This window comes from Diceros bicornis, chromosome 13, assembly GCF_020826845.1.
Source record: "Diceros bicornis minor isolate mBicDic1 chromosome 13, mDicBic1.mat.cur, whole genome shotgun sequence".
Classification (NCBI taxonomy): domain Eukaryota; kingdom Metazoa; phylum Chordata; class Mammalia; order Perissodactyla; family Rhinocerotidae; genus Diceros; species Diceros bicornis.
Genome location: NC_080752.1, coordinates 24150200 through 24176853, shown reverse-complemented (window position 1 = coordinate 24176853; position 26654 = coordinate 24150200). Strand labels below are relative to the sequence as shown.

General features: G+C 46.7%; 1 protein-coding gene across 1 annotated transcript; it reads left to right on the top strand.

Moving 5' to 3' along the window:
* The first annotated feature begins 649 nt into the window (after positions 1-649).
* Positions 650-26654, top strand: WRAP73 (WD repeat containing, antisense to TP73). Its single transcript, XM_058552726.1, is given in 13 exon segments — positions 650-775; positions 4292-4444; positions 4989-5105; positions 18871-18943; positions 20235-20338; positions 21069-21155; positions 21489-21623; positions 21704-21781; positions 23544-23649; positions 24907-25032; positions 25811-26002; positions 26336-26434; positions 26437-26654. Coding segments are annotated over 13 exon segments (1407 nt in total). The 5' UTR covers positions 650-706; the 3' UTR covers positions 26505-26654.

The following is a 26654-nucleotide window of genomic DNA, read 5'->3' as shown; positions in this document are numbered from 1 at the left end:
CCGGCGGGTGCGCACCACCCAGGCGCTCTCCCCGCTGAGTAAGGTTCCGATTCGTTCTGCCCCAGATCCCAGCAGCTCCGAGCGTGAGGGAGGGTCTCCCTGCAGGCAGCCTGCCCGGTTTAGCCAAAAAACAAACAAAAACGAGTATTTATTTATACGCCGTGTATAAAATATAATATATGTATATACACTATTATATATTTATATACAAACGCATGTTTATATGTGAATATGTTTACATGTAAACGTATTTACATATAAGTATAAATACATATACATAAATACAAATACACAGGACGCCCAGTCACCTTTGAATTTCAGATAAGCACGTAATTCTTTAGCATAAGTATGTCTCATGCAGTATTTGGGAACACATTTATCCTAAAAAGGACTTGTTGTTTATGTGAAATTCAGTTTCAGCGCGCGTCCTGCCTTTTACTTGGCAACCCAGCTAGTTGCACAGGACCCCGCGGCCTCCTACCCTCCAGCACAGCGAATCCCGGGTCGGAAGAACGCCGTGGGCTCCTTTAGAGCGAACTACAAGCCCCACAATGCAGCGCGGGCTCCGGGAGCCCCGATAGGCTCCGGAGCGCTTCCCGACTTCCGTCACTTCCGGCCGCAGAGGCAGTGGTTGCGGAGGATCCGGCCGAGGGGGCCGTGGCGGGGCGCGGGCGCGGGGTCCCGGGTGCGAGGTCCGGCGGCTGCCATGAATTTCTCCGAGGTGTTCAAGCTTTCCAGTTTGCTCTGCAAGTTTTCTCCGGACGGCAAGTACCTGGTGAGCGGCCGCGGGGCCTGGGCCGAGGGCGGGGGGGACCCCGGATCGAGGAGCAGCGGGCGACCGCGGGGCCCGGGGTGCAGGCACCTCGGGGAGCGGATCTGGGCACGGGACCTGGGCATGTACCCCGGGCAGATGCCGCAGACAGGTGACCCGGGCAGGTACCAGCCTGTGCACCTGGGTTTACGTCTGTCAAAGGCAGACAAAAGCAGTGCTGTCTTCACACGTTTGAGGACATAGGAGATAGCTCGTTGCTGTTATTTTGTCACAAAAAGGCAAATATATGATTCTGTTGGCTGTAAACTGGTGCAGTGTAGCTAGTTTCTGTCGTCTTTTTCAGCCATTTTCCCTGGTCTCTAGCAGGTGCCAAATGAATGATTTAAATAAGTAGCATTCTGTCCCTAGATGGAGTTGTCTGCACTGCTGGGGTTTGGGCTGTTCATTCCATGAGTGGTAGAATGGTGCTTAAATCTCTGAGCTATCCTCTACACAAAACCGAAGTTTTGGAATATACCAATATAACCAGGGTTTATCCTCAGAATCTTGGGAGGGAGGGGGGTGCGGTGGGTGGGAGATAATTGGCGTTGGGAAGCCATTCAAAAAAAATGATGTGTTATAAAAAGTGTGCTTAGTTTCATTTGTCCTCTGTTAACTGACTGATGCTTCATGATTCTTTTTCGGTTTGAGCCTTTGTTAATATTCCTTTTATCCTTGTCTTGATCTTTGAAAATATAACTCTTAGGTTAGGTGTTTGCTTTTTTTTTTTAATAATTTTATTTATTTATTTTTCCCCCAAAGCCCCAGTAGATAGCTGTATGTCATAGCTTCACATCCTTCTAGTTGCTGCATGTGGGACATGGCCTCAGCATGGCCGGAGAAGTGGTGCGTCAGTGTGTGCCCGGGATCCGAACCCGGGCTGCCAGCAGCGGAGCGCACACACTTAACCACTAAGCCACGGGGCTGGCCCAGGTGTTTGCTTTTTTTTATGGAAGTATTATTGTAAATCACATAAAATAGTATTCAGCTACAAAATACAAAATGTTTTTAGCTTAAGTGCCACCCCAAAAACCTTGGTATATTTTTCAAAGTGCCCCCCCAGATTAGTTTTTAAAAAATCATTTGTGAAAATTCCAGCAAATTATAAAGAGAAAGATTATGTTTCCTTGCTTAATTTTGGTACTTTTTTGGTTTTTACACTCTAGTCAAAATATTGTGAACACTTGGTAATAGTGTTGCTGCAATCACATTCTTCAAAGCTCTATCCTAAATACTGAAGAAAGTGGGTCTGTGTTGCCGTTTTTAATATCTTGCAACAGATTTGATGGTTTTTCCAAGTGTTGATACAAATATTCCACTTCATAGGGAATTCGTTGTAACTGACCGCAGTTTTCAAAGCTACAATGTGAAAAAATAAGAACCATGACACATATTTGTCCTAATCTGCAGTAACCCCTCCACTGCCCCTTTTTTCTGGAAAACTTATGTGGCTTTTTAAATGGAAGTTCATAAAACACAAACTAATAATCTAGTTTGACCTTGAAAAGTACAAAAATGAAGCAATTGCCATTTAAAAATCGGTTCATTTTATTTTGTGTGTGTGAGGAAGATCAGCCCTGAGCTAACGTTCATGCTAACCCTCCTCTTTTTGCTGAGGAAGACCGGCTCTGAGCTAACATCTATTGCCAATCCTCCTGCTTTTTTTTTTCCCCCCAAAGCCCCAGTAGATAGTTGTATGTCATAGTTGCACATCCTTCTAGTTGCTGTATGTAGGACACGGCCTCAGCATGGCTGGAGAAGCGGTGCGTCAGTGTGCGCCCGGGATCCAAACCCGGGCTGCCAGTAGCGGAGCAAGCACTTAACTGCTAAGCCATGGGGCCGGCCCAAAAATTGGTGTATTTTAAAACTGTAATATAATTTACAATCAGCAGATAATTATACTCAAACATAGAAATTATTTGCTTAGATATGGATATTATTAACAAATATGGACATAAACTGTATCTTTAAGAAAACAGTATTAACACTTAAACATTTTCATAGTCAGTATTAGCAATAAGTTGATGTTGGTTTATAAGACAGTCCACCACTTTCCCCTCCCTTGAGTCTCCTTTACTCTCACACCACTACCACACTCACAACACTTCTGACACCAAATGTGTGGGGTTTTCCCCACACCCAGCAGTTATCCATGACACTAGCTGGGTGTCCTACAAGTTAACTCAATTCCGACACTGTCTGCCTGGAGATTGTGTCAGAACCCACAAGTTAAGGGCTCAGTCCCATAAGACTGCTCCCCCCACTTCAGATGCCAAGTATCAGGTCCCCAGGTCACCCGCAACTCCTGTCTAGCTTGGCTAAAAATCAGGGGTTCCCATAACTCCCTCCTCAGGTTCAGTTAATTTGTTAGAGCAGCTCACAGAACTCGGGGAAACACTTACTTACATTTACCAGTTTATTAAAGGATGTGATAAAGGATACAGATGACCAGGGCAAGGGCTGGGAGGGTCCCAAGCACCGGAGTTTCTGTGCCCGTGGAGTTAGGGCGCGTCACTCTCCCAGTGTAGCTGTGTTGCCAACCTGGAAGCTCCCCGAGCTCCGTACTGTTGGGATTTTAGGAGGCTGCGCCACGGAGGCATGAGCAATTACTGACTCTATTTTCAGCACTTCTCCCTTCTCAGGAGAATGGAGGGCGGGGCTGAAAATTCCAAGCTTCTAATCATGGCTTGGTCTTTCTGGTGACCAGCCCCATTCAGGAGCCCACCCAGAATCCCCTCCTTAGAACAAGAGATGCTCGCGTCACCCAGGGAATTGCAAGCGTTTCAGGAGCCCTGTGTCAGGGACTGGGGTCAAAGACAACTGTTAGACCGAACGAGGCTCCTAGTGCTCTTGTCACTTAGGACGTTATCAGGATTTCAGGAGCCCTGTGTCAGCACCAGGGGACAGAGAGCAATGTATATTTTCTATTATCTCAAGGTAGGTAAATGAGCATTTATGAAGCGTCCTTACATTTGCATAATTTAAAACACATATGTTGACTTTCTTGGTTTGGCTTGGAGTTCGGCATCGTGCAGAAGAGAATTGTGACTTCTGTAGTCATTCTCACCAACGTGTGAGGCCTCAATCCTTACTACTTATAAATTGTCTACAAGTGATAAAACTAGGAGAGGACTTCCTTAGGTCACACAAGAGCTTTCTCCCAATGCTGTTTCCTACTTAAGTTTCGCTTTGAACGTATAATTAAAGGAGTAGAAAATGACTTAGGTAGCGAATTTTAAAATAATACTTTATACTGGAATATAACAGTTTTAACACCTAGTTTCTATATTTCAACTTTGTCTTTTAATTAACTCGTTTTTAGAATGGGCTATGTAATTAATGATAAACATGAGACCATGTAGATAGAAAACATGTCTGACAGGAGAGAAGAAAACAGTCCCTGAGTGTGGGGGGCGTTGACGTTCTGAAAGCTCCCTCCCTCTGGAGTGCGGAACATCAGGGCTGTCTTTTCTATTTTAGGCTTCCTGTGTCCAGTATCGGTTAGTGGTCCGGGATGTGAACACCCTTCAGATCCTTCAGCTGTACACCTGCCTGGACCAGATCCAGCACATCGAGTGGTCGGCCGACTCCCTCTTCATCTTGTGTGCCCTGTATAAGCGAGGGCTGGTGCAGGTACGCTGCCCGCAGGGGCAGAGCCAGGAAGCCTGCCCGGGACTGTAGGCCGGACGGAATGGTCCTTTCCTGTGCCCTTCTAGTTTGGGGAAAAAAGGCAGTGCAGCTCAAAGCCAGTTTTCTTGTAAAATTATAATAGTTCTCTAATAGTTTAAATACTTTTAAAACAAGAAAACACTTAAATATTCTTAATCCGTAACCAAGTATAGCTCAGTAGCAGGAGGTGTTGACAGACAGCATCTAGCGACTTGGAGGGCATGTGTTCGGGAAGCACTACGATGTAGTGTTTTGTTATAGACCTAAAGCTTAACTCAGCGAGGTCTTGGGGATGGCAAAGTGGATAAACTGTTGAAAACTACAACAAAATGAAATCACCAGGAAGCGTGGCTTATCTGATGGTGCAATCTAGAACCAGTCCTTCCTAATGAAAGATTTTGAAAGATATCCTATGCTTTGACTCTATGCGGTTGACATCCAGTTATTTTTAAGCTTAATTAGTGCATGACTAGTTTGTGATCTGCATTTCTCTCTCTTCTGAATCTAGGTGTGGTCTTTGGAACAGCCAGAATGGCACTGTAGAATCGACGAGGGTTCAGCTGGGCTGGTGGCTTCTTGTTGGAGCCCAGACGGGCGCCACATTCTCAACACGACTGAATTCCATGTAAGTGTGAAGCCTTGTTAATCAAACGAGGGTGCCTCCTTACACTCTTCCTCCTAAAATGGCTTGAGAGCATGAAAGTGGGTGATTTATGGGGAAGGAGGTATATCTTAAGTCGTCAGAGCATTATAAGCCCATAAGTGTTGTTATATAATCTTTTTGCCCAGTTTTCAAGAAAAATAAAGCGGATTTTTAAAAACATCTTAAATTACATTTTTAAGGATTTAAAGAGGTCCTTTAATTCAACAATAGAAAATGAACTTCAACGTGAACTAATTTATATCTTTCCTCTAAGATGTCTGATCTGTGGATGTCAGTAACCTCTTCCCTCACTGGTTCTTCGCACGCTGGGCTGGCCCGCCAGGCACTGTGCTGGGGCTCTGAGTGCGAAGATGAAGGTTTGAAATCTGAGATAGCTCGGGTGGTATGATATATCTCATAAATATATCCAGTAGGGAGTTTGGCGTATATATTGGTCAAAGGTCTTTTGTGTCAGCAGTCTATTTTTTCAATGTAGAAAAATGCACGAATCCCTTTAATAATGTGCTTTTTTGAGGGGGCATTATAACCCAGCGTTTCGGCCTAAATCCACTGAGTGTGGTCAGCGGTCTGGGCTGCTGGGTGTATTGCAGTAGTCTAACCCCAGGCTCTGCAGAGGCCACAGGCTCTGCCTAGGTAACAACGTGTACATGCGACCGGGGCCGGTGTTTATTCCTGGCCGTAAGAATGCCGAGTGGCCCTCGGGGATCTCACTCGGCTTTTTTCAGGTTGTCATCGTCAGGGATAAATTCTCTGTCCACCTGTGAGGGGGTGGCTAAATTGACTGCGTCAGACAGCTGCGTGGCTTCACATGTTTTCTGTTGTGATATTCAAACATTCTTTAATCTGACGCCTGCTAATATAGGCCGTTGGGGAGTGAGGCAGGAAGCGAAGGGCTCCCTGGTCTCCGCTTTGGACGTGTTGACGTTTGAAAGGTGCTTACAACTTGAGGATTTCAGGGACAGCTTGAGCTTCTTGTATAGCCTCAACTGACAGTCTTGGTGTGTATAATCCTTCAGGCCAAAATCCAGCCTCTAGATGGGCACATGGCATGGGGTCCCTGCCTCCTGTATGTCAACATGGACGAGAAATCACGTGCCCTTTGGACACGATTCCGTGAGTCATAGTGTGCTCCCCATCAGGCCTGAGGGGAGAGCACTGCCAGTCTGCGGCCAGCGGGACCCCTAATCCTGCCTCTGTGTTCATCTCCTTCCTTTTCTTGAGGGTCTAGTGTGTGTGTGTGTGTGTGTGTCTGGACACTGTACTGTTTGGTGTGGGTTTGTTGAAGATTTGCTTACATGACCTGTGCTCTGTGTGTTCTGTGGGGTTTTGTTCTCTCCTCAATGTTGTTTTTGAGATTCTTCCATGTTGAAGTTATGGCTGGTTCTTCATTCCCTGTAGGAAAAATCAGGCCACGATTTACTTAGCCACTCTACTGCTGCTGGGTGTTTCGTTGTTATGACCCATGTTGCCGAGAACTGTGTTGTGTGTCCTCTCACCCGTCTCGAGATGATCTCTCAGGATGTAACCTGGTGGGACTGCCTGTTATAGGAGTGGGCATTTGTATCAGGATTTAAAGTGATTGCCAGTCCAGTAGAAACACAGTTTGGTTTTAATTTTTATTTTTATTAAATTATTAGTGAGGTTGAGTGCTTTCATATTGTGTTTTATACACACACACAGTCACACACTTAATTGAAATGTGTGGTTCAGTTCATGTGGAGTTTATAGTGTGGTGTGAGGTAGGAGTCACTTTTTTTATCTGTTCCCAGCGACATTTGTTGACAAGTCCATCTTTACCACCTGTATTGAGAACTGCTTTATACCAACAGGATCATTTCTGATTTTTTGTTCTATTCCATTGTAGGTCCATTGATACCACTCCGTTTACATTAGTGGGGTTTTCTCCTATGTTAGTATCTAACAGGGCTGGTCCCTCTTCATTACCCTTGTCTGCCAGTTTTTTAATGTATTTTTTTTTTAACTGAGGTCATATTGGTTTATAATGTGTAATTTCAAGTGTACATTATTATATATCAGTTTCTGTGTAGACTGCATTGTGCTCACCACCAATAGTCTAGTTTTTATCCATCACCATACATATGTGCCTCTTTACCCCTTTCGCCCACCCCCGACCCCATTCCCCTCTGGTAACCACTAATCTGTTCTCTTTATCCATGTGTTTATCTTCCACATATAAGTGAAATCATATGGTGTTTGTCTTTCTCTCTCTGGCTTATTTCACTTAACATAATATCCTCCAGGTCCATCCATGTGGTTGCAAATGGGACGATTTTGTCTTTTTTATGGCTGAGTAGTATTCCATTGTATATATATACCACATCTTCTTTATCCATTCATCAGTTAATGGGCACTTGGGTTGCTTCCAGGTCTTGGCTATTGTGAATAACGCTGCAGTGAACAGAGGAGTGCATACATCTCTTTGTATTGTTGATTTCATGTTCTTTGGATAAATATCCAGTAGTGGGATAGCTGGATCATATGCTATTTCTATTTTTAATTTTTTGAGAAATCTCCATGCTGTTTTCCACAGAGGCTGCACCAGTGTGCACTCCCACCAGCAGTGTATGAGGGTTCCCTTTTCTCCACATCCTCTCCAACACTTCTTATTGCTTGTCTTGTTAATTATAGCTATTCTGACGGGTGTGAGGTGATATCTCCTTGCAGTTTTGATTTGCATTTCCCTAATAATTAGTGATGTTGAACATCTTTTCATGTATCTGATGGCCATCTGTATATCTTCTTTGGAAAAATGTCTGTTCATATCCTCTGCCCATTTTTTTTGAAGACTTTATTTTATTTTATTTTTTCTGTGTGTGTGAGGGAGATTGGCCCTGAGCTAATGTCTATTTTCCAATCCTCCTCTTTTTGCTGAGGAAGATTGGCCCTTGGCTAACATCCATACCCATCTTCCCCTGCTTTATATGTGGGACATCTGCCACAGCATGGCTTGGTAAGTGGTGCATAGGTCTGCACCTGGGATCCGAACCTGCAAATCCCAGGCCGCTGAAGCGGAGCATGCGAACTTAACCACTACGCTGCTGGGCCAGCCCCCCTCTGCCCATTTTTCGATCAGCTTGTTTGTCTTTTTGTTGTTGAGTTGTATGAGTTCTTTATATATCTTGGAGATATATATCTTGTCAGATATATGATTTGCAAATATTTTCTCCCAGTTGGTGGGTTGTCTTTTCGTTTTGTTCCTGATTTCCTTTGCCTTGCAGAAGCTCTTTAGTTGATGTAGTCCCATTTGTTTGTATTTTCTTTTGTTTCCCTTACCTGAGTAGACATGGTATTCAAAAAGATGCTTCTAAAACTGATGTCAAAGAGGGTACTGCCTGTATATTCTTCTAGGGGTTTTATGGTTTCAGGTTTTACATTCAAGTCTTTAATCCACTTTGAATTAATTTTTGTGTATGGTGTAAGATAGTGGTGTACTTTCATTCTTTTGCATGTGGCTGTCCAGTTTTCCCAATACTGTTTATTAAAGAGACTTTCCTTTCTCCTTTGTATGTTCTTGGCTCCTTTGTCAAAGATTAGCTGTCCATAGATGTGTGGTTTTATTTCTGGGCTTTCAATTCTGTTCCATTGATCTGTGTGTCTGTTTTTGCGCCAGTACGATGCTGTTTTGATGACTATAGCTTTGTAGTATATTTTGAAGTCAGTGATTGTGATGCCTCCAGCTTTGTTCTTTTTGCTCAGGATTGCTTTGGTTATTCGGAGTCTTTTGTTGTTCCGTATAAATTTTAAGATTCTTTGTTCTATTTCCGTGGAGAATATCATTGGGATTCTGATTGGGATTGCACTGAATCTGTAGATTGCTTTAGGTAACATGGACATTTTAACTATGTTTATTCTTCCAGCCCATGAGCAGAGAATATCTTTCCATTTCTTTATGTCTTCTTCGATTTCTTTCAATAATGTCTTATAGTTTTCAGCGTGTAGATCTTTCATCTCCTTCACTAAACTTATTCCTAGATATTTTATTCTTTTTGTTGCGATTATAAATTGGATTGTATTCGTGACCTCTCTTTCTGCTGGTTCGTTATTAATGTATAGAAATGGCACTGATTTTTGCATGTTGATTTTGTACCCTGCAACTTTGCTGCAGTTGTTGATTATTTCTAATAGTTTTCTGGTGGATTCTTTAGGGTTTTCTATATATAGAATCATGTCGTCCACAAACAGCGAGAGTTTTATTTCTTCCTTTCCAATTTGGATACGTTTTATTTCTTTTTCTTGCCTAATTACTCTGGCCAAAACCTCCAGTACTATGTGGAATAGGAGTGGTGAGACTGGGCACCCTTGTCTTGTTCCTGTTCTCAGAAGAATGGCGTTCAGTTTTCACCATTAAGTATGATGTTGGCTGTGGGTTTGTCATATATGGCATTTATTATGTTGAGGTACTTTCCTTCTATACCCATTTTGTAGAGAGTTTTTATCATAAATGGATGTTGGATCTTGTCAGCTGCTTTCTCTCCATCTATTGAAATGATCATGTGACTTTTATTCCTCATTTTGTTAATGTGGTCTGTCACATTGATTGATTTGCAGTTGTTCAGCCATCCCTGGGTCCCTGGTATAAATCCCACTTGTTCATGGTGTGTGATCCTTTTAATGTATTGCTGTATTTGATTTGCCAGTATTTTGTTGAGGATTTTTGTATCTATGTTCATCAGTGATATCGGCTGGTAACTTTCCTTCTTAGTGTTTTCCTTGTCTGGTTTTGGTATCAGGGTGATGTTGGCCTCATAAAATGAGTTAGGATGCATTCCGTCATCTTCAGTTTTTTGGAATAGTTTGAGAAAGATACGTATTAAATCTTCTTTGAATATTTGGTATAATTCTCCAGAGAAGCCATCTGGTCCTGAACTTTTGTTTTTTGGGAGGTTTTTGATTACTGTTTCAATCTCTTTGCTTGTGATTGTCTATTTAGAGTCTCTATTTCTTCTTGATTCAGTTTTGGGAGGTTGTATGAGTTTAATAATTTGTCCATTTCTTCTAGGTTATCCAATTTGTGGGGTTAGAGTTTTTCATGGTATTCTCTTACATTCCTTTGCATTTCTGCAGTATCCATTGCAATTTCTCCTCCTTCATTTCTAATTTTTATTTGAGCCTTCTCTCTTTTTTTCTCAGTGAGTCTGGCTAAGGGTTTGTCAATTGTGTTTTTATCTTCTCAAAGAACCAGCTCTTTGGTTCATTGATCCTTTCTTTGTTTTTTAGTCTCTATTACGTTTATTTCTTCTCTAATTTTTATTGTTTCCCCCCTGATGACTTTGGGCTTTGTTCTTCTCTTTCTAATTCTGTTAGGTGTAGTTTAAGGTTGGTTATGTGAGATTTTTCTTCTTTGCTGAGGTAGACCTGTATTGCTATAAATTTCCCTCTTAGGACCACTTTCGCCACATCCCATAAGAGTTAGTATGTTGTGTTTTCATTTTCATTTGTCTCCGGATATTTTTTGATTTCTCCTTTGATTTCTTCATTGATCCATTGGTTGTTCAGTAGCATGTTGTTTAGTCTCCACATATTTGTGACTTTCCCAGCCTTTCTCTTATAGCTGATTTCTAGTGTCATAGCACTGTGGTCGGAAAAGAGGCTTGATATGATTTCAGTCTTCTTAAATTTATTGAGGCTTGCCTTGTTTCCCGACATAGGGTCTGTCTTTGAGAATTTCCATGTGCACTTGAGAAGAATGTGCACTTGAGAAGAATGTGTATTCTGCTGTTTTCGGATGGAACGTCCTATGTATATCTATTAAGTCGATCTGGTCTAGTATTTCATTTAAGGCCACTGTTTCCTTATGGACTTTCTGTCTTGATGATCTATCCATTGATGTAAGTGGGGTGTTGAAGTCCCCTACTATTATTATGTTGCTGTCACTTTCTCCCTTTAGGTCTGTTAATAGTTGCTTTATATACTTTGGTGCTCCTGTGTTAGGTGCATATATATTCATAAGTGTTATGTCCTCTTGGTGGAATGTCCCTTTTCTCATTATATACTGCCCCTCTTTTTCTCTTATTGCCTTTTTTATCTTGAAGTCTGCTTTGTCTGATAAAAATATGGCTACACCTGCTTTCTTTTGCTTGCCATTTGCTTGGAGTATCATCTTCCATCCCTTCACTCTGAGCCTCTGATTGTCTTTAGAGCTGAGATGTGTTTCCTGGAGGCAGCATATTTTTGCGTCCTGTTTTTTAATCCATCCAGCCACTCTGTGTCTTTTGATTGGAGAATTCAATCCATTTACATTTAGAGTGATTATTGATATATGAGGGCTTACTGATATATGAGGGCTATTTTATCTAATGTTTTCCATTTGTTCTAAAATTTCATTGTTTCTCTTCCCTTGTATTTCTGACTGCCGTTTCAGTTTGGTGGTTTTCTGTGATGGTTTTCTCAGTTTTATCTTTGTTTATGATTTGTGGCTCTGCTCTGATTTTTTGTTTAGTGGTTACCATGACGTTTGTAAAAGATCTCATAGATGAGATAGTCCATTTTCTGATATCCTCTTATCTCCATTAGCCTAAGCAGGTTCCATCCCTTTTCTCTTCCCCTTCTAAGTTATTGTTGTCACAAATTGTCCTTTTCTGTGTTGTGAGTTTGTGACTAAATTGAAGTGTTTATAGTTATTTTTGTGCTTTCCTTCCCCTTATCTTTTATGGTATAATTAAGTGTTTACTAACCTATTCTGATATAGACCTGCAATTTCCTGACTCTATTTATCTCCTTGCTCAAGATTTTGTAAACCTTTGCTTTTTAGTTTCAGATGAGAGGGTTCCTTTCAACGTTTCTTATAAGGCAGGCCCAGTGGCGATGAATTCCCTCAGCTGTTGTTTATCTAGGAAAGCTTTTACTTCTCCATTGTATCTGAAGGATAGTTTCGCTGGATAGAGTGTTCTTGGCTGAAAGTTTTTGCTTTTCAGTATTTTGAATGTATCATTCCATTCTCTCCTAGCCTGTAAGTTTTCTGCTGAGAAATCCACTGAAAGCCTGATAGTGGTTCCTTTGTACGCTATTTTCCTCTGCCTTGCTGCCCTCAATAGTTTTTCTTTGTTATTGACTCTTGCCAGTTTTACTATTACATGCCTGAGAGAAGGTCTTTTTGCATTGATGTAATTAAGTGTTCTGTTGGCCTCATGTACTTGTAAGTCCAGGTTTGTGTGAAGTTCTCAGCTATTATTTCTTTGAACAAGCTCTCTGCTCCTTTCTCCCTCTCTTCCCTCTCTGGAATACCTATAATCCTTATGTTGCTTTTCCTAATTGAGTTGGATATTTCTTGAAGACTTTCTTCATTTTTTAAAAATTTTACTTCTTTCTCCTCCTCCACGTGAAGCATTTCTATATTTCTATCCTCTGACTCACTAATTCTTCCACCATAGCATCAGCTCTGTTTTTTAAGGATTCTAGATTTTTTATCTCATTAATTGTGTTCTTCCTCTCCAGAATTTCTGTTTGGCTTTTTTTTAGAGTTTCAATCTCTTTGGTGAAGAATTCCTTCTACTCATTAATTTTATTCCTGAGCTCATTGAACTGTCTTTCTAAGTTTTCTTGTAACTTGTTGAGTTTCTTTATGACAACTATTTTGAATTCTCTGTCATTTAGATTGTAAATTTCTGTGACTTCAGGATCGGTGTCTGAGAGACTTGTCATTTTCCTTCTGCTCTGAAGTGTTACTGTAGTTCTTCATGGTGTTTGATGAAGTGATCCTTTGCTGGCACATTTGTGGTAGCATCTGGTTGCAGATTTCACTTGCCACCGCTAGGGGCAGGCAGGAGCTGTGTATTCTGATTCCACCCCATCTGCTGGAAGTTGTGCCAGTAGGGCTTCTTTGCGTTTGTGCGCTGGCCACAGCTGCTTAGCTGGTGTCACACGCATGTACAGGTGGGGCCTCTGTGCTCCGCTGGTGTGTCACTCTGGTGACTGGCCGGCGGGGGACTGGCCAAGTTGGTGCACTAGGTGGGAAGGGAAGAGCACTTTCTTTCATGTGGGGGCTGGCTCTGCACTTGCGAGCAGCTCGGCTGAGCTTAGTGGGGGCTCCTTCCTGGGGGCTGAGCTGTGTCAATGGAGTGCTCCCACAGTCCAGGCTACAACTCCAAAGTGTTTGCGCAGGCCGGGCTGCCCCCGTCTCCTCTTACAGTCGCGCCAGCCACTGTGTGAGGACCCGCAACCTAGATCGCTGCCGCCAGGGATGGGGAGGGGTCCGCTCATACAGTTCCACTGCCTCCTGGGGATCCAGTCCACCCACCTTGAGATGCACGGCTGCATGGATCTCTCAGACGTCCTGTTGTGCTGTGCAGGGAATCCTCTGCTGGTTAGTGAGTGTCCATTTAGTTGTAACTTAGAGGGGAGAGACAAAGGGAACAACTCACTCCGCCCTGATGCTGACGTCACTTTCTAATGTATTTTTGGGGCTCTGTTATTAACTGCATACAGATTTAGAACAGTTATATTTTCATGGTGAATTGAACCTTTTATTATAAATTGTATTTCTTTATGTCTTGTTCTTTTTGTTGTAAAATCTATTTTGTTGTATATTAGCATAGCAATACCATCCTTTTTTGATTAGGCTTTTACATTGTATCTTTTTCTATCCCTTTACTTTCAACCTCTCCATATCCTTAAATTTTAGTGTATATGTTGTAAATCACCTACAGTTGGCTTAAAAAAAATAAACTCAGATTAAAAACTTTTTTCTTCTATCTCAGTAAATCAAATTAAAATGACTTGTAAGCAATAAGATTCACCCGCTTTCAGTGTGCACTTCCGTGATTTGTGACACATGAAACCACTGGCACAGTCAAGACCGAGACCATTTACACCACCCCAGTGGGCACCTCGTGCCCCCTAGTCAGTTTCCTCTCCTACCTCCGACCCCAGACAACATTGACATGCTGTCTAATCGCTATAGTTTTACCTTTTAGAATTCCATATAAATGGAACCATGTGGTATGCAGAGTTCTGTATTTGTCTTCTGTCACTTGGTGTCATGCTGTTCTTGAGATTGATCTGTATTGTTACAGGAACCGGCAGCCACTTCCTTAGAGCTGAGTAGCGCTCGCTGGCCTGGATATACCACGTTTGTTTTTCCGTGCACCAACTGTTTCTGATGTGGGGGTATTATGAACAGAGCTTTTAGGAATAGTCACATAAAAGTCTGTCTGTGGACACATTTTTTCATTTCTCTTGGGTAAATACCTAGGGTTGGGATTGCTGGGGGGGTATGTTTAACGTTTTAAGAAACTGCCAAATGGCTTCTAAAGTGGCGCTGCCATTCTGCATTCCCACTAACAGTGTGTGAGGGTTCTGTCTCACCTTCTCAAGAACACTTGTGATTACAGTCTTTTTTCACTTAGTCAATCTACTATGTAGTGGTGTCTCACTGTGGTTTGTTTTTTTTTTTCCCGAGGAAGATTGACCCTGAGCTAACATCTGTGCCAGTCTTCCTCTATTTTGTATGTGAGACGCTGCCACAGCATGGCTGATGACTGGTGTAGGTATGCACCCGGGATCCGAACCCACGAATCTGGGCTGCCGAAGCGGAGTGTGCCGAACCCAAGCACTACCCCACAGGCTGGCCCCTCATTGTGGTTTTATTTTGCATTTTCCTTATGACTGATGATGTCAAGCATCTTTCATGTGCTTGTCATCATGTAACTCTTGAGTGTTCATATTGTTAAAAAAAAACATTCAACTGAGTAAACGTGAATGTGTCGTTGGCTTTATTAAGTGATTTATGAATCGGGCAGCATCCCGTCTGGCAAACAGAAGGGCTCTCCAGGAGGTGTGCAAAATGGAAGGTTTTTATAGGCAGAAGGGGGATGGGGCAAGGAAGTTATTTATTAGCAGAAAAAAAGAAAGGATTGTTTCAGGCCCAGACATCTTCTTTTAGGGGGAAGGGACCGCAGGGTTTCATCATGCAGATGACCCCACTGGTGCTGCTGAGGAGATTTCAGATCAACTGTTAGAAAGGTAACATTCCTGGGAGAGGCTGAAACTGCACTCAAGGCTTGGTTTGCTGCCGTGGAGCAAATGACTCCATTTTGGTCCTGTTATTTCTGTTTTAACAATATCTTCTATTTCTTTATTGGGCGTTTGTCATATTACTGAGTTGTAAGGTTTTAGAATATGTTCTGGTCGCAGGTCTTTTATCAGGTATCGCTCTGGCAGATATTTTCTCCTGGTCTTTGGCTTTATTTCCATTTTGTTAACAGTTTCTTTGAAAGAGCAGAAGGTTTTCATTTTGATGGACTCCAGTGATCAATTTTTTTCTTCTATGATTTGCGCATTTTGTGTTTAAAGAATTCCCCACCCAACCCAAGGTCACAGAGTTTCTTGTTCTCTTCTAGAAGTTTTATGGCTTTAGCTCCTAAGTTTAGATGTATGATCTATTTTGAATTCTTGTCCTTGTTCCACTCTGCACCACAGTGTGTGGGTCTGTTTCTGGACTCTGTCCTGTTCCATTGATCCGTCTGTCTGTCCTTGTGCCAATAGCACACTCTCCTGGTTACTATAGTATGCCTGGAAACCAAAATCAGTGTGAGTTTTCCAATTTTGTCCTTTTTCGAAGTCGTTTTGGCTGTTTTGGGTCCATTGCATTTCCATATCCATTTTAGAATAAGTTTGTCAATTTGTAAAAAAAAAAAAAAAAAATCCTGCTAGGATTTTTTAATTGAGATTGCATTGAATCTATAGACCAATTTGGGGATGATTGCCATCTTAACAATATTAAGTCTTTGGATCTGTGGACATAGGATATTTTTCTGTTTATTTAAGTCTTAAAATTTTTCTAAGCAGTGTTTTCATTGTATAGATCTTGCACATATTTTATAAAATTTATTCCTAAGTTTTAAATTTTGTTATATCAGCTCTTGACTAGTTGTATTGGTGCAAGAGAAGAGCCATGTTTGGCTCTGGAATGTTCACTCAGGTTTACATGTCTAAACATGGAGGTATTTGACCTCTCAATATATCCCACATCTAACAAAATAGGGAAACCACAACATTTCTCATACTGATGAAGAACTCAGATGAGCTGCTATCAATTTGCTGTATTTCTGTTAATTTTCCAAACAATTTATAAGTTGGGAAAGGTTATTTTAAGTATTTTTGCTTAAATACTGGAATTTTCCAATTTGCCAGCAGTAATAAAAACGTATTTATTTTTTACGTCAAGAAAACTTGAAAGTATTATGGAAAAGGAGATGAGAAAATTAACTCATTTCAAAAGTGAATGTTCTCTTGCAATGAGCATTTCAGTGTACACTTAAATGTGGAAATGCTTGAAAGTGCAATATAACCAGGAAACATACAGTGAAGTCCTCCTAAAAGACTAACATCTTTAGAAGAGAGTTGGACTCGTGACCTTGTGAAGACAGAACTAAAACCCTAGGTGGAAGGCCAGTGGATTTATCCTCTGTGAGCAGAACAACATGTTCGTGTAGTGCTGTGCCTCCCTTTGAACCAAGGATTCAGGGGGAGGGGTGCGTGGGAGTGTCGATGGGAGTGGGGCCTGGTTAGCCTGGAGGGAGGCCTTCAGCCCCCTCTGGGTTCCTGGGTGTGTAGTGAGGGGAGGCCGGGCGGCTGCTGGGAGCTTGCTTCTCCGGCTGTACTGCTGCGGTTAGTCGAGTTGATGGAGGTGGATATTTAACTGCCTCTGTTTTTCTTATTGGATTTGTAAGGTTACAAACAGTTGTTGTTTTTTTAGACTTTTTTTTTTAATGGGGGCTGGAGGGTAAAAATCAGGCTTAAAGGGCTGTGTGTCTTTGCTGCCGTTGAAGACAGTGTGCCGACAGGGAGTGTCCCTCAGCTCAGTGTGCCCTGTAGTGACCCAAGGCAGTGGAGGCTATTTCTTGAAAACCTTAGTGTGTTTCGGGAAACGTGTGAGGCTTTCTGCCCACTTTCAGTTCCTCATCTGATCGGCACGATCGCCCTGAGGGCAGGTGTGACGAACACACGGACACCTAAAGGCAGGAGGAGGGTGCCATGGGGTCACGGCTGGGGTTTTAGTGCCCGGGTTGGGACTCACGCCTCCTTGGGGTACACCAAGCCGCCGGGGGGGCTTTTGGAGGAAACCAGCGCTCTCCTCAGAGTGACCCCCTTCCCGGACAGTGCCTCGTCGGCTCTTCTGGGAGGTGTTGCCTTTACCTCAGAAGGACAAACGCTTTGAGTTGAGACAGTGCTTCTCAAAGCCGCCTAGCTCACTGGCTACTGCCCACAGCTGTTTTCTGCTTCCAGGAGGGCATTTCCAAAACTTCTCTCCTAAATGCCGTGTCAGTTCAGAGAGGCAGTACGGACAGCAGAATTTCTTTCCTTTTCTAAGAAGAGGTGATGTGGAGAAAATGAAGTTAATTCATTTTTTAACTTCCTAAACTAAACATAAATGGCATTGCATCGTTTGCAGGAATCACCCTGGTATAGAAACGTGGGGCCGACCCTTCACCTCTGACTGAAGCGGTTATTCGCCCTGTCCCTCCTCTCCCAGCGACCCCGTAAACCCTGCTTTGTCGTGTGCACCATTCACGGCCATCTTGCGCTCCGCTGCCTGGGGCTGGAGTGGTGGGTCCCCTGGCGAGCAGCTGGGGAGACGCCTTCTCTGTGCACCTGGCAAAGCAGTTGCTGGACCCATAAATCAGTTACCTTGCACAGCAGCCGATGGGAAGGGCGTGGAGACAGTTTTCAGAAACAGAAATTGAGAAATTCTGGTCAAGGGTGGTTGTTCACTTGTGGGCTCCGAAGGGAGACTGGGGGCCATTTATAGAACCTCAATGTTACATGCAGATGTCGACGCATGTTCTGAGAGCCTACAGGGAAAAGTTACAGTGCAGAGGGTCACGTCCACCCTGAGTGCTTGCCCCTGGGGACAGTGTCCATGTCCATCCCGACAGGCTCTCCTTGGTCCCTCATTAGGACACTGTCTTCTTCCGGCCCTTTTGTACCAGCCTAGTCAGCTCTCAGCTCCCTGCGTGAGGGAAAGGCAAGGGAAGACAGACAGCAGGCCCACAGTGTTTGTTTCAGAAATCTTCTGCAGAAGCAGCAGGCACAGCAAGGCCACCATGTGCCACTGAGTCTGGCCGTTTCCCATTTCTGCATTTCAGGACGTGCCCTCTTGCCTCGGGCCTGAGACACGCTCACCAGAGGAGAAACCACCTCGACATAATGTGAAAACTGTGATTAGTCTGAAATCGTGCACTAAAATGCACTTATATGGGGGCCCGCCTGGTGGCCTAGTGGTTAAGTTCTCGCACTCTGCCTCACTGGTCTGGGGTTCGCAGGTTCGGATCCCAGGCATGGACCGGCGCCCTGCTTATCAAGCCATGCTGTAGCGGTGTCCCACATAAAGTAGAGGAAGATGGGCACAGAGGTTAGCCCAGGGCCAGTCTTCTGCAGCAAAAAGAGGATTGGCATCGGATGTTAGTTCAGGGCTGATCTTCCTCACAACATAAATAAATAAATAAAATGCACTTATATTTAATTTTGTGTCACTCAAGTAATATCGTTACAAAATGCAAACCAAATACCAAGAGCATTAAATGTAACAACAGTAAAATGTGAGTTTGGCCACACTTCTTCAGAGGAGAAACATCCCTACAACTCCTAATATTGTTCTTTTGGCAGGAAATCTCTTCCTTGAGTGCTGATTATGATTTGTGATGGTCTCTCTAAAAATGCTAAATATATGCTGTTTCCTTTCTCTTTTCCCTTTTTTCCCTGACAGCTGCGGATAACTGTCTGGTCCTTGTGCACAAAATCCGTCTCTTACATCAAATATCCTAAAGCTTGTCAGCAGGGTGAGTCAGTCAGAGCTACTCGAAAGCCATTTTTTTGTAATTCTTTTGGGTTTTTTTTGACCTTGTTACCATGGAAAATTTCACACATAGGCCAAAGTAGCCTCAACAGTGTGTCAACTCACAGCCAGTCTTTTCTCTACCACCCCCCCCATCTTAAAGCACATCCCAGCCCCCTCATCCTTCATCTGTCAGTGTTTCCACGTGTGAGTCCCCTTGACACAGTCACAGGGACTAAAGAGGAGCAGGGGTTTACACGCACTTCCTTCACCTTGGTGACGGAACTGGGTATTCAAATCCCTGCAATTCACGTCTGTCACGGGACCCCACCTCCCGCGTTGAATTCTGAACTTCAAATCTCTAAATCTTCTGTTGACTCACTCTGTGATCTCTGTAGAGGGGACACGGTGACCTGTCCCATCTGGACATCCCAGAGGAGGGATAAGGGACAGGTGTCCCCTGAGCCATCTGGGAGAAGGGGAGGTGTCTCAGATACAGCCACCACTGCATGATTTAATTGGACCCCTGAGAGCCAGCTGATATCCACTGTTGAATCATGAAATTACAGTGATGGATCTTTCATTTAATAAACAGAACGAAGCATGGCTTAATTTGAACATTTTTTCCATTTTTTTCGTTGCCATCAGCAAACTTGCATTTGAATGAAGTGCAAATGTACGTTTGTTTTTTGTTTTTATAGTTTGAATATTAGTGTCTCTCCAGATGACATACACAGTTCTTGAGTGGAACAACAGTTATATCATTTAGGTGTTCTTTTGACTCAGGAAGTATGAAATGTGGCTGAGGGCTTTTTAAGCTGAAATAGAACTGGGAAATACACATTTCAACCAAAGGGTATTTCCAAATCTTATGTTAAATTTAATTCTTCCAAATAATTAAATTCAAAAGTGAAAGTAAGAAGTGCAGTGACGAGTGACTTCCTGTAGTTTATTTTCTAGGAGTGTGACACTCCGTAAGGTGATGCATTTTTCAGTAATATTTTGTGAGTCATCAGGGGTCAGGTTACCACGTTTTTCACAGGTCCCTCGCAAATCAGTGGACCGTGCGAGTGTCGGAGCCCCGCCGGCCGGCTGTGCAGACCACACTGGCTGTAGTCCCTCCCGTGTGAACACACGCACTCCTTGTCCAGGGAGCCGTGTGCTGCGTGTCCCGTGTCCCTTGGCCCCTTCTTCTGACCGCTGCTTTCTTGTCCTCCTTCCTCCTGGAAGATGACCGCCCTACTTCCTCCCGTTTGGCTGCTGCTTGACTTCAGGACCTGTTCTCTTCCCGGCAGGGATGACCTTTACCAGGGACGGCCACTACATGGCGCTGGCCGAGAGGCGGGACTGCAAAGACTACGTGAGCATCTTTGTCTGCAGCGACTGGCAGCTCCTGCGGGTGAGCCGTCCTCTCCACCTGGGAGTAAAGGTGTCCTGTTGGGCGGGGAGGGCCCGGCTGGGAAGCGTGCTCTCCAGGACTCCAGGGGGTCTTCAGTGTAGTTGGAACAACGTGATTTCATATTTCCAGAAGGCAGGGGGCTGCGTGTAACTTTGGGTAAGTTCAAAGTCACTGTGCCCTCAAACGTGAGCTGTTTTCCTTTTCTTATTAGTTTAGTGGTGTTTGTATGTGTGTTGCTATGTCGGGAGGAGGGGTAAACTTGAATGTAGCACTGACTGACCGCCTGCGCTGGGCAAGCCTTCAAGGTGCCCTGGCCGTGCTCACATCTGAAGGCGAGGTGACACTGAGACACAGGACTGAGACAGAGAAACCTCCAGAATGCTGTCAGAGCACAGAAGAGGCCTCATCAACCCAGGGCAGGGAGCATCCTGGAAGGATCTTGTCTGACCTGGGTCTTAAAGGGGTGAGACTTAGGCAAGAGAAGGGAAGAGGAGAGTGGTATGTGTGCTCCACCGGGCGAAGGGGCTGCCGGGCGCAGGCTGGCCTGGAACCTCCTCAACACTCAGCAGGATTTTAATGGCAGAGAAGGATAGAGTTGTCGACATTTTTGTCCATTTCTATATAGGCAAGTTAAATACTAAATGTGTTAGAAACATCAATTATAAAATAAACGTATATTTGCTTAAGAAAATATTTTTGGGTTTAATCTGTTCTCCCCCTCCCTTTGAAGCACTTTGATACGGACACCCAGGATCTGGCCGGGATCGAGTGGGCCCCAAACGGCTGCGTGCTGGCGGTGTGGGACACCTGTCTGGAGGTATGAGGAAGGAGCAAGCAGCCCCTTCCTCTCTGAAGTTCTTTGCCTGTGTGTCTCTGAGGCTCTGAGCCTCTCAGGTGTTGAGTTGAAGAGCTTTCATCAGCAAGTCATTAGAGTCACACCCTGGGCCTCCCTTTCCCCACAATGTTGTCACTCTTCTCCCATCACCTCTCCCGTCCAGCTCCCGTCCCCATCCCCGACCAGGGAGGAGGGCACTGTCCTTCCTCCACTCCGCATTGTCTGTCTGAGGCTTGCTCAGTCCGGAGTGGCTATGCCTTTTACGCGCCCCAGGTGAACTGACCTGTAAACCCCGATTGAAATTCTCGCCTGCAGTATAAGGTGCTGCTGTACTCCTTGGACGGACGGCCCTTGTCAGCGTACTCTGCTTACGAGTGGTCCCTGGGCATCAAGTCCGTGGCCTGGAGCCCCAGCAGTCAGTTCCTGGCGGTCGGGAGCTATGACGGGAAGGTGAGAAACAGCAGCACACGCGGAGAGACCCGACGGCAGGCGCCGGCCAGGGCGCTCACCTGCGCGGTCTCTGTCCTCAGGTGCGCATTCTGAATCATGTGACTTGGAAAATGATCACAGAGTTTGGGCATCCTGCAACCATTACTAATCCCAAAATAGTAAGTCTGGAACGTGTTTCTGTTTGAGTGGGCTTTGGGGAAGGAGGTCAAAAACCGTTTCCTGTGACACAGGTGCTTCTGTCACCACAACACTCTGTCCCCGTGACACCTCCCATGTCGGACTCTAGCGTGGCCTTTGTTTTCCCTCCTCGTCCTGAAGGCTCCAAAGTGCTGTCCTTGCCCTGCCTCTTCCCACCCCGCCCCGGCGGGCTCCTCCGCAGATCTGCTCCTGCTCTCTGCACAGTGACCAGCTCTCCTGCCTGCAGGCACTGAGCATCTGCGGCGGGGCAGGCACTGGGCCACGGTCAGAAGGAGCAGACAGATCCCTGCCCCTGGGGAGTGAGGGACAGGGCTGGGAGAACTGGTGTCTCCCCGGGGCAGGCAGGGACGGCTGCCTTCGGAGGGATCGCTGGGGCGGACGCCAGGAAGCAATGATGCGGGATCTGGGGAGAAGCATATCAGGCAGTGGGACAGGAAGGGCAAAGGCCCTGAGCTGGGGATGTGCGTCCCTGCATGCAGCAGGAGCTGGGCCCCGTGCTGGGGGACAACAGGGACGCAGACAGACGCCCCGGTCTGGAGGGACAGCAGGGACACAGACACGCCCTGGCCTGGGGGGGACCACAGGGAAAGAGATGCCCCGGCCTGGGGGAGACCACTGAGAAAGAGACACCCCAGCCTGGGGGGGACCACAGGGACACAGACGCCCCGGCCTTGGGGGGACCGCAGGGACACAGACGCCCCGGCCTGGGGGGGACCACAGGGAAAGAGATGCCCCGACCTGGGGGGGACCACAGGGACACAGACGCCCCGGCCTTGGGGGGACCGCAGGGACACAGACGCCCCGGCCTGGGGGGGACCACAGGGAAAGAGACGCCCCGGCCTGGGGGGGACCACAGGGAAAGAGACGCCCCAGCCTGGGGGGGACCGCAGGGACACAGACGCCCTGGCCTCGGGGGGACTGCAGGGACACAGACGCCCTGGCCTGGGGGGGACCGCAGGGACACAGACAGAAAACCCGGCCTTGGTGAGTTTGCCCACAGACGAGACCTGAGTCAAAGATACGGTGAGTGTGGTGAGGAGAGTTAGCAGGCGCGGTGGGGCTGCGAGAAGAGTCTGAGGCCCGTGGCCCGGGAGCCTTGATGTTTGAGTACAGGCAGAGTGGGGAGCAGGGGCCGAGTGGGCATCTGGGGTCTGTGAGTCAGGTGGGGTCCGCTTACTGTGACTGGAGGGCCGGCTGGAGGGCAGTGAGCAAGGGGTGGAGTTGTAGGAGTAGCAGGGGCCGACCCCACAGGCCTTCAAGGGTTTGCTCCAGACCCGTCCACGCACAGCCTGAGCATGTCCTAAAGCTGTAGAGCTGGTGGCTCTTCTTAACTACTGGGCTGTGACCTGTCGGCCTTTGACCTGGCCTGGGCCACTCACCCTTGGCCTGTCAGGCTTCACGTCACTGATGCCCGTCGTCCCTGGGCTTGTCTCTGTCACGTGTCACCACTGATGTGCTCGCTGGCCAAGTAACCAGCTGCACCGTGGGAGGCTGGCTGTACGTAAACGTGCAGCTACCAGACACTGTCGCCCCCTTTCTTAGGGAGCAGGCCTGCGGGCGGGACCACACTGAGACTCCCACGGGGAGCAGCGAGTGGGGGCCAGTGTCCCTGCGTCCTCCCACCAGGAATGGCAGCTCCTTGCGTAGAGGTCAGGCCTCACCATCACCGAGCACCTGGAGCCCGTCCTGAGCGGTGGTGGCGGGCCCTGTCGTGTCTTCCAGGTGGTGTATAAGGAAGCTGAGAAGAGTCCACAGCTGGCACTGGGCCGCCTTGCCTTCCCCCCGCCCCGGGCGGCGGCCGGCCCCCTCGGCACCATGGAGAGCAAATGTGAGCAGGAGGGCGGCGGGTGTTTGCTGGGTTTCCTTTACTTTTTTTTTATGGAAAAGACTCCTCTTTGTCCAGGTAGATTTCAGATGGTCTTTGTTTTGTTTTGTTTTTTTAATTCATTTTTCCTTCCCTGTGATACTCACAGCCAGCGTCTCTCTCAACCCAGCAATCACTGACCCTGTGGGCACTGTTTTTGTGGATTGAACACAAGCTCTGGAAGTCCAGCTGACAGCTGGTGCCCCGGGGGGGCATATTTCTTAATGAATAATAAAATTTCCTTGGATGAGCCGGCAGGGGTCAGGAGGCAGGCAGCGGTAAAGGGCTCACACGAGCTCAGAGCTGGTTCTGCATCCTGGCTGTGTGGCCCTGGGCAGGTTACTCGTGCCTCGGTTTTCTCATCTGTAAAATGGGCATAATTGGGGCATTAGATGAGCTTTAAGATAGAGGAAACACGGCAACAGCCGCCAGGCCCTAAAACATTGCCTGCCCGTCGCAGGGTCAGTAACACGCAGGGACGGGGCACCGCCGGACACAGGTGCGCCTGCTGACATGGGCTTTACCATCATCATCTCACTGCTGCTGCTTCTGGTTTTACAAGGTTTTTTTTTCCTTTGAAGATTTTTTTAGAGCGGTTTAGGTTTACAACAAAATTGAGGGGAAGGCACAGAGTTCCTACATGCCCCCTGCCTCCCCACTGTCCACACTCCCACAGAGGGGACGTTTGTGACAGTCGATGACCCTGTACATGCACGTATCACATAAAACCGCACCGAGTATTCTCACTACCTAGAAGTCCTCTGCCCTACAAGGCTGCTTCTGCATCTGAGAAGTCTAACGATAGCACATTGACAGTGAGACTGAAGCAGGTTGTAAAGAGGTGCGAGAAGTGGAAAGAGGACACAACGCCACGGTGGCCGAGCCGTCGAGACGGTTCTGGAGTGTGCCCGCCCCTTCCCAGGTTGGCCTAGCGCCGCTGAGCTCCCAAGGCTGCGGTGCATGCCTCCAGGCCGGGGCATGGCAGGTGAGGGGCGTGTGGCTGGGCCTCTGACCACTACAGCCAGGTTCCCATTCAGCCCTTTCTTTGATAAAATTTTGCCCCAATGTGTTTAGTCTCATCCTTTCCTGCCATCTGCACTGAGCAGACGAGGTCAGTGGCTCTCGTCCCTGTCATGAGCAGGCTCACAGGCCACAGTGGGTCTTAGATGCACGGCTCCTGCGCTGAGACACGACGGAGTCTCCTCCCTTTTTGTTTTCTAGATGAGATCGCCTCAGTGCCAGTTGCCTTACAGACTTTGAAACCTGTTGCTGACAGAGCAAACCCTAAAATTGGCATAGGAGCGCTGGCCTTCAGTCCAGACAACTACTTCCTGGCGACAAGGAACGGTCAGTGGCCGAGGGTCGGTGCTGTTGTGTCCACTCACGGTTTCCTTGGGTGCCCAGACAAAAAAATGGGTTGAAAGGAAAATCAGGTAATGGGCCTCCCCCACATTGTTTCCTCCCATCTTCCTGCTGGTGGCGGACGTCCTGCCCACAGCGGCCTCGCAGAGGAGTTGGGCTTCGTCTTTGTCAGAGCAGCAGCCGGTCACCACTCCGCCTCCGTGCCCTCCGCCCCTCCGCTCTTCTTCCTCTTTGTGTGGTGAAGAACAGGGCTCCAGGCCCAACTACAGCTGTGGGCCTGTCTCACATAAGAAGGGTCTTTACATTTTTAAAGAGTTATGAAGAAACAGTGTGGGGCTGACGCGGTGGCATGGTGGTTAAGTTCGCGCGCTCTGCTTTGGCAGCCAGGGTTCGCAGGTTCAATCCCAGGCGCGGACCTACACACCACTCATCAAACCATGCTGTGGCGGCGTCCCACATACAAAATAGAGGAAGATTGGTGCACATGTTAGCTCAGGGACAGTCTTCCTCACCAGGGAAAAAAAGAAAACCCAGAACTTGCATGTGTGTTCTTTAAGTCTAAAGGAGTTACAGTCTGCCCCCTGGTAGTCACTGGAGCACCAATGTCCACCCCGGGTCCTGGCACAGAGGCCGGTGCCACACCCACATGCCCCACGGTCTGCCTCCTTAGTCCATCTTCGGGGTAAATACCAAGGGGGTGGGGGGCTGAAACAGGCAGCAGGGGTGACGAGCCCCTGGACCTGTCTGCGTCTTCCTTCCTCAGACAACATCCCGAACGCCGTCTGGATCTGGGACATACAAAAGCTGAGGCTCTTTGTGGTGCTGGAGCAGCTGTCCCCAGTGCGCTCCTTCCAGTGGGACCCGCAGCGGCCCCGGCTGGCCATCTGCACGGGAGGCAGCAAGGTGTACCTGTGGTCGCCAGCGGGCTGCGTGTCCGTGCAGGTGCCCGGGGAAGGTGAGCACGGCCCTCTCAGTGGAAGCCTAGCAGACAAGCACACTTGAGCAGGGATGGACACCAGGGCTCGTTTGGTTTACCGTCTGGAGCATCAAGAGAAAGTGGCTCTTAGCATCTTCAGGGACACCTCAAGGGCAGGCCTGGTGCGCACCTGGCACGGCCCGCTGCTCTAAGCGTTGTAGGCCAGGAAGAGGCCCCCGAGCTCAGGTGGCTTTGGGGCTCCAGCTGGGTCACTCTGGGCTCACCCACACACCCACGGGATTTGGGGCAGCACTGGCTCAGGGACCCTGGCCTCTCCCACTCTTGACCCTCTGGCCACCTGTCTTTCTCCAGGTGACTTTCAGGTGCTTTCTCTGTGCTGGCATTTAAACGGGGACTCACTGGCCCTCCTCAGCAAGGACCACTTCTGCCTGTGTTTCCTGGAGACCGAGGAGGGGTCAGTACAGCCTCCAGACAGCTGGGCGACCACAGGCAGGACCTGTGCATAAACAGGCCTGTGTGAAATGGACGCTGAGTCAGCTGGGAGAGGAATGGAGCTGCTTGGGGGAAGTTCTCCAGCTGTGGTGGTCCAAACGAAGTGATGTACTTTTATTTTTTTATAGCAAGGCTTTTAATTGTAAATATATATGGTATAAAATTGTAATTTTTCTTA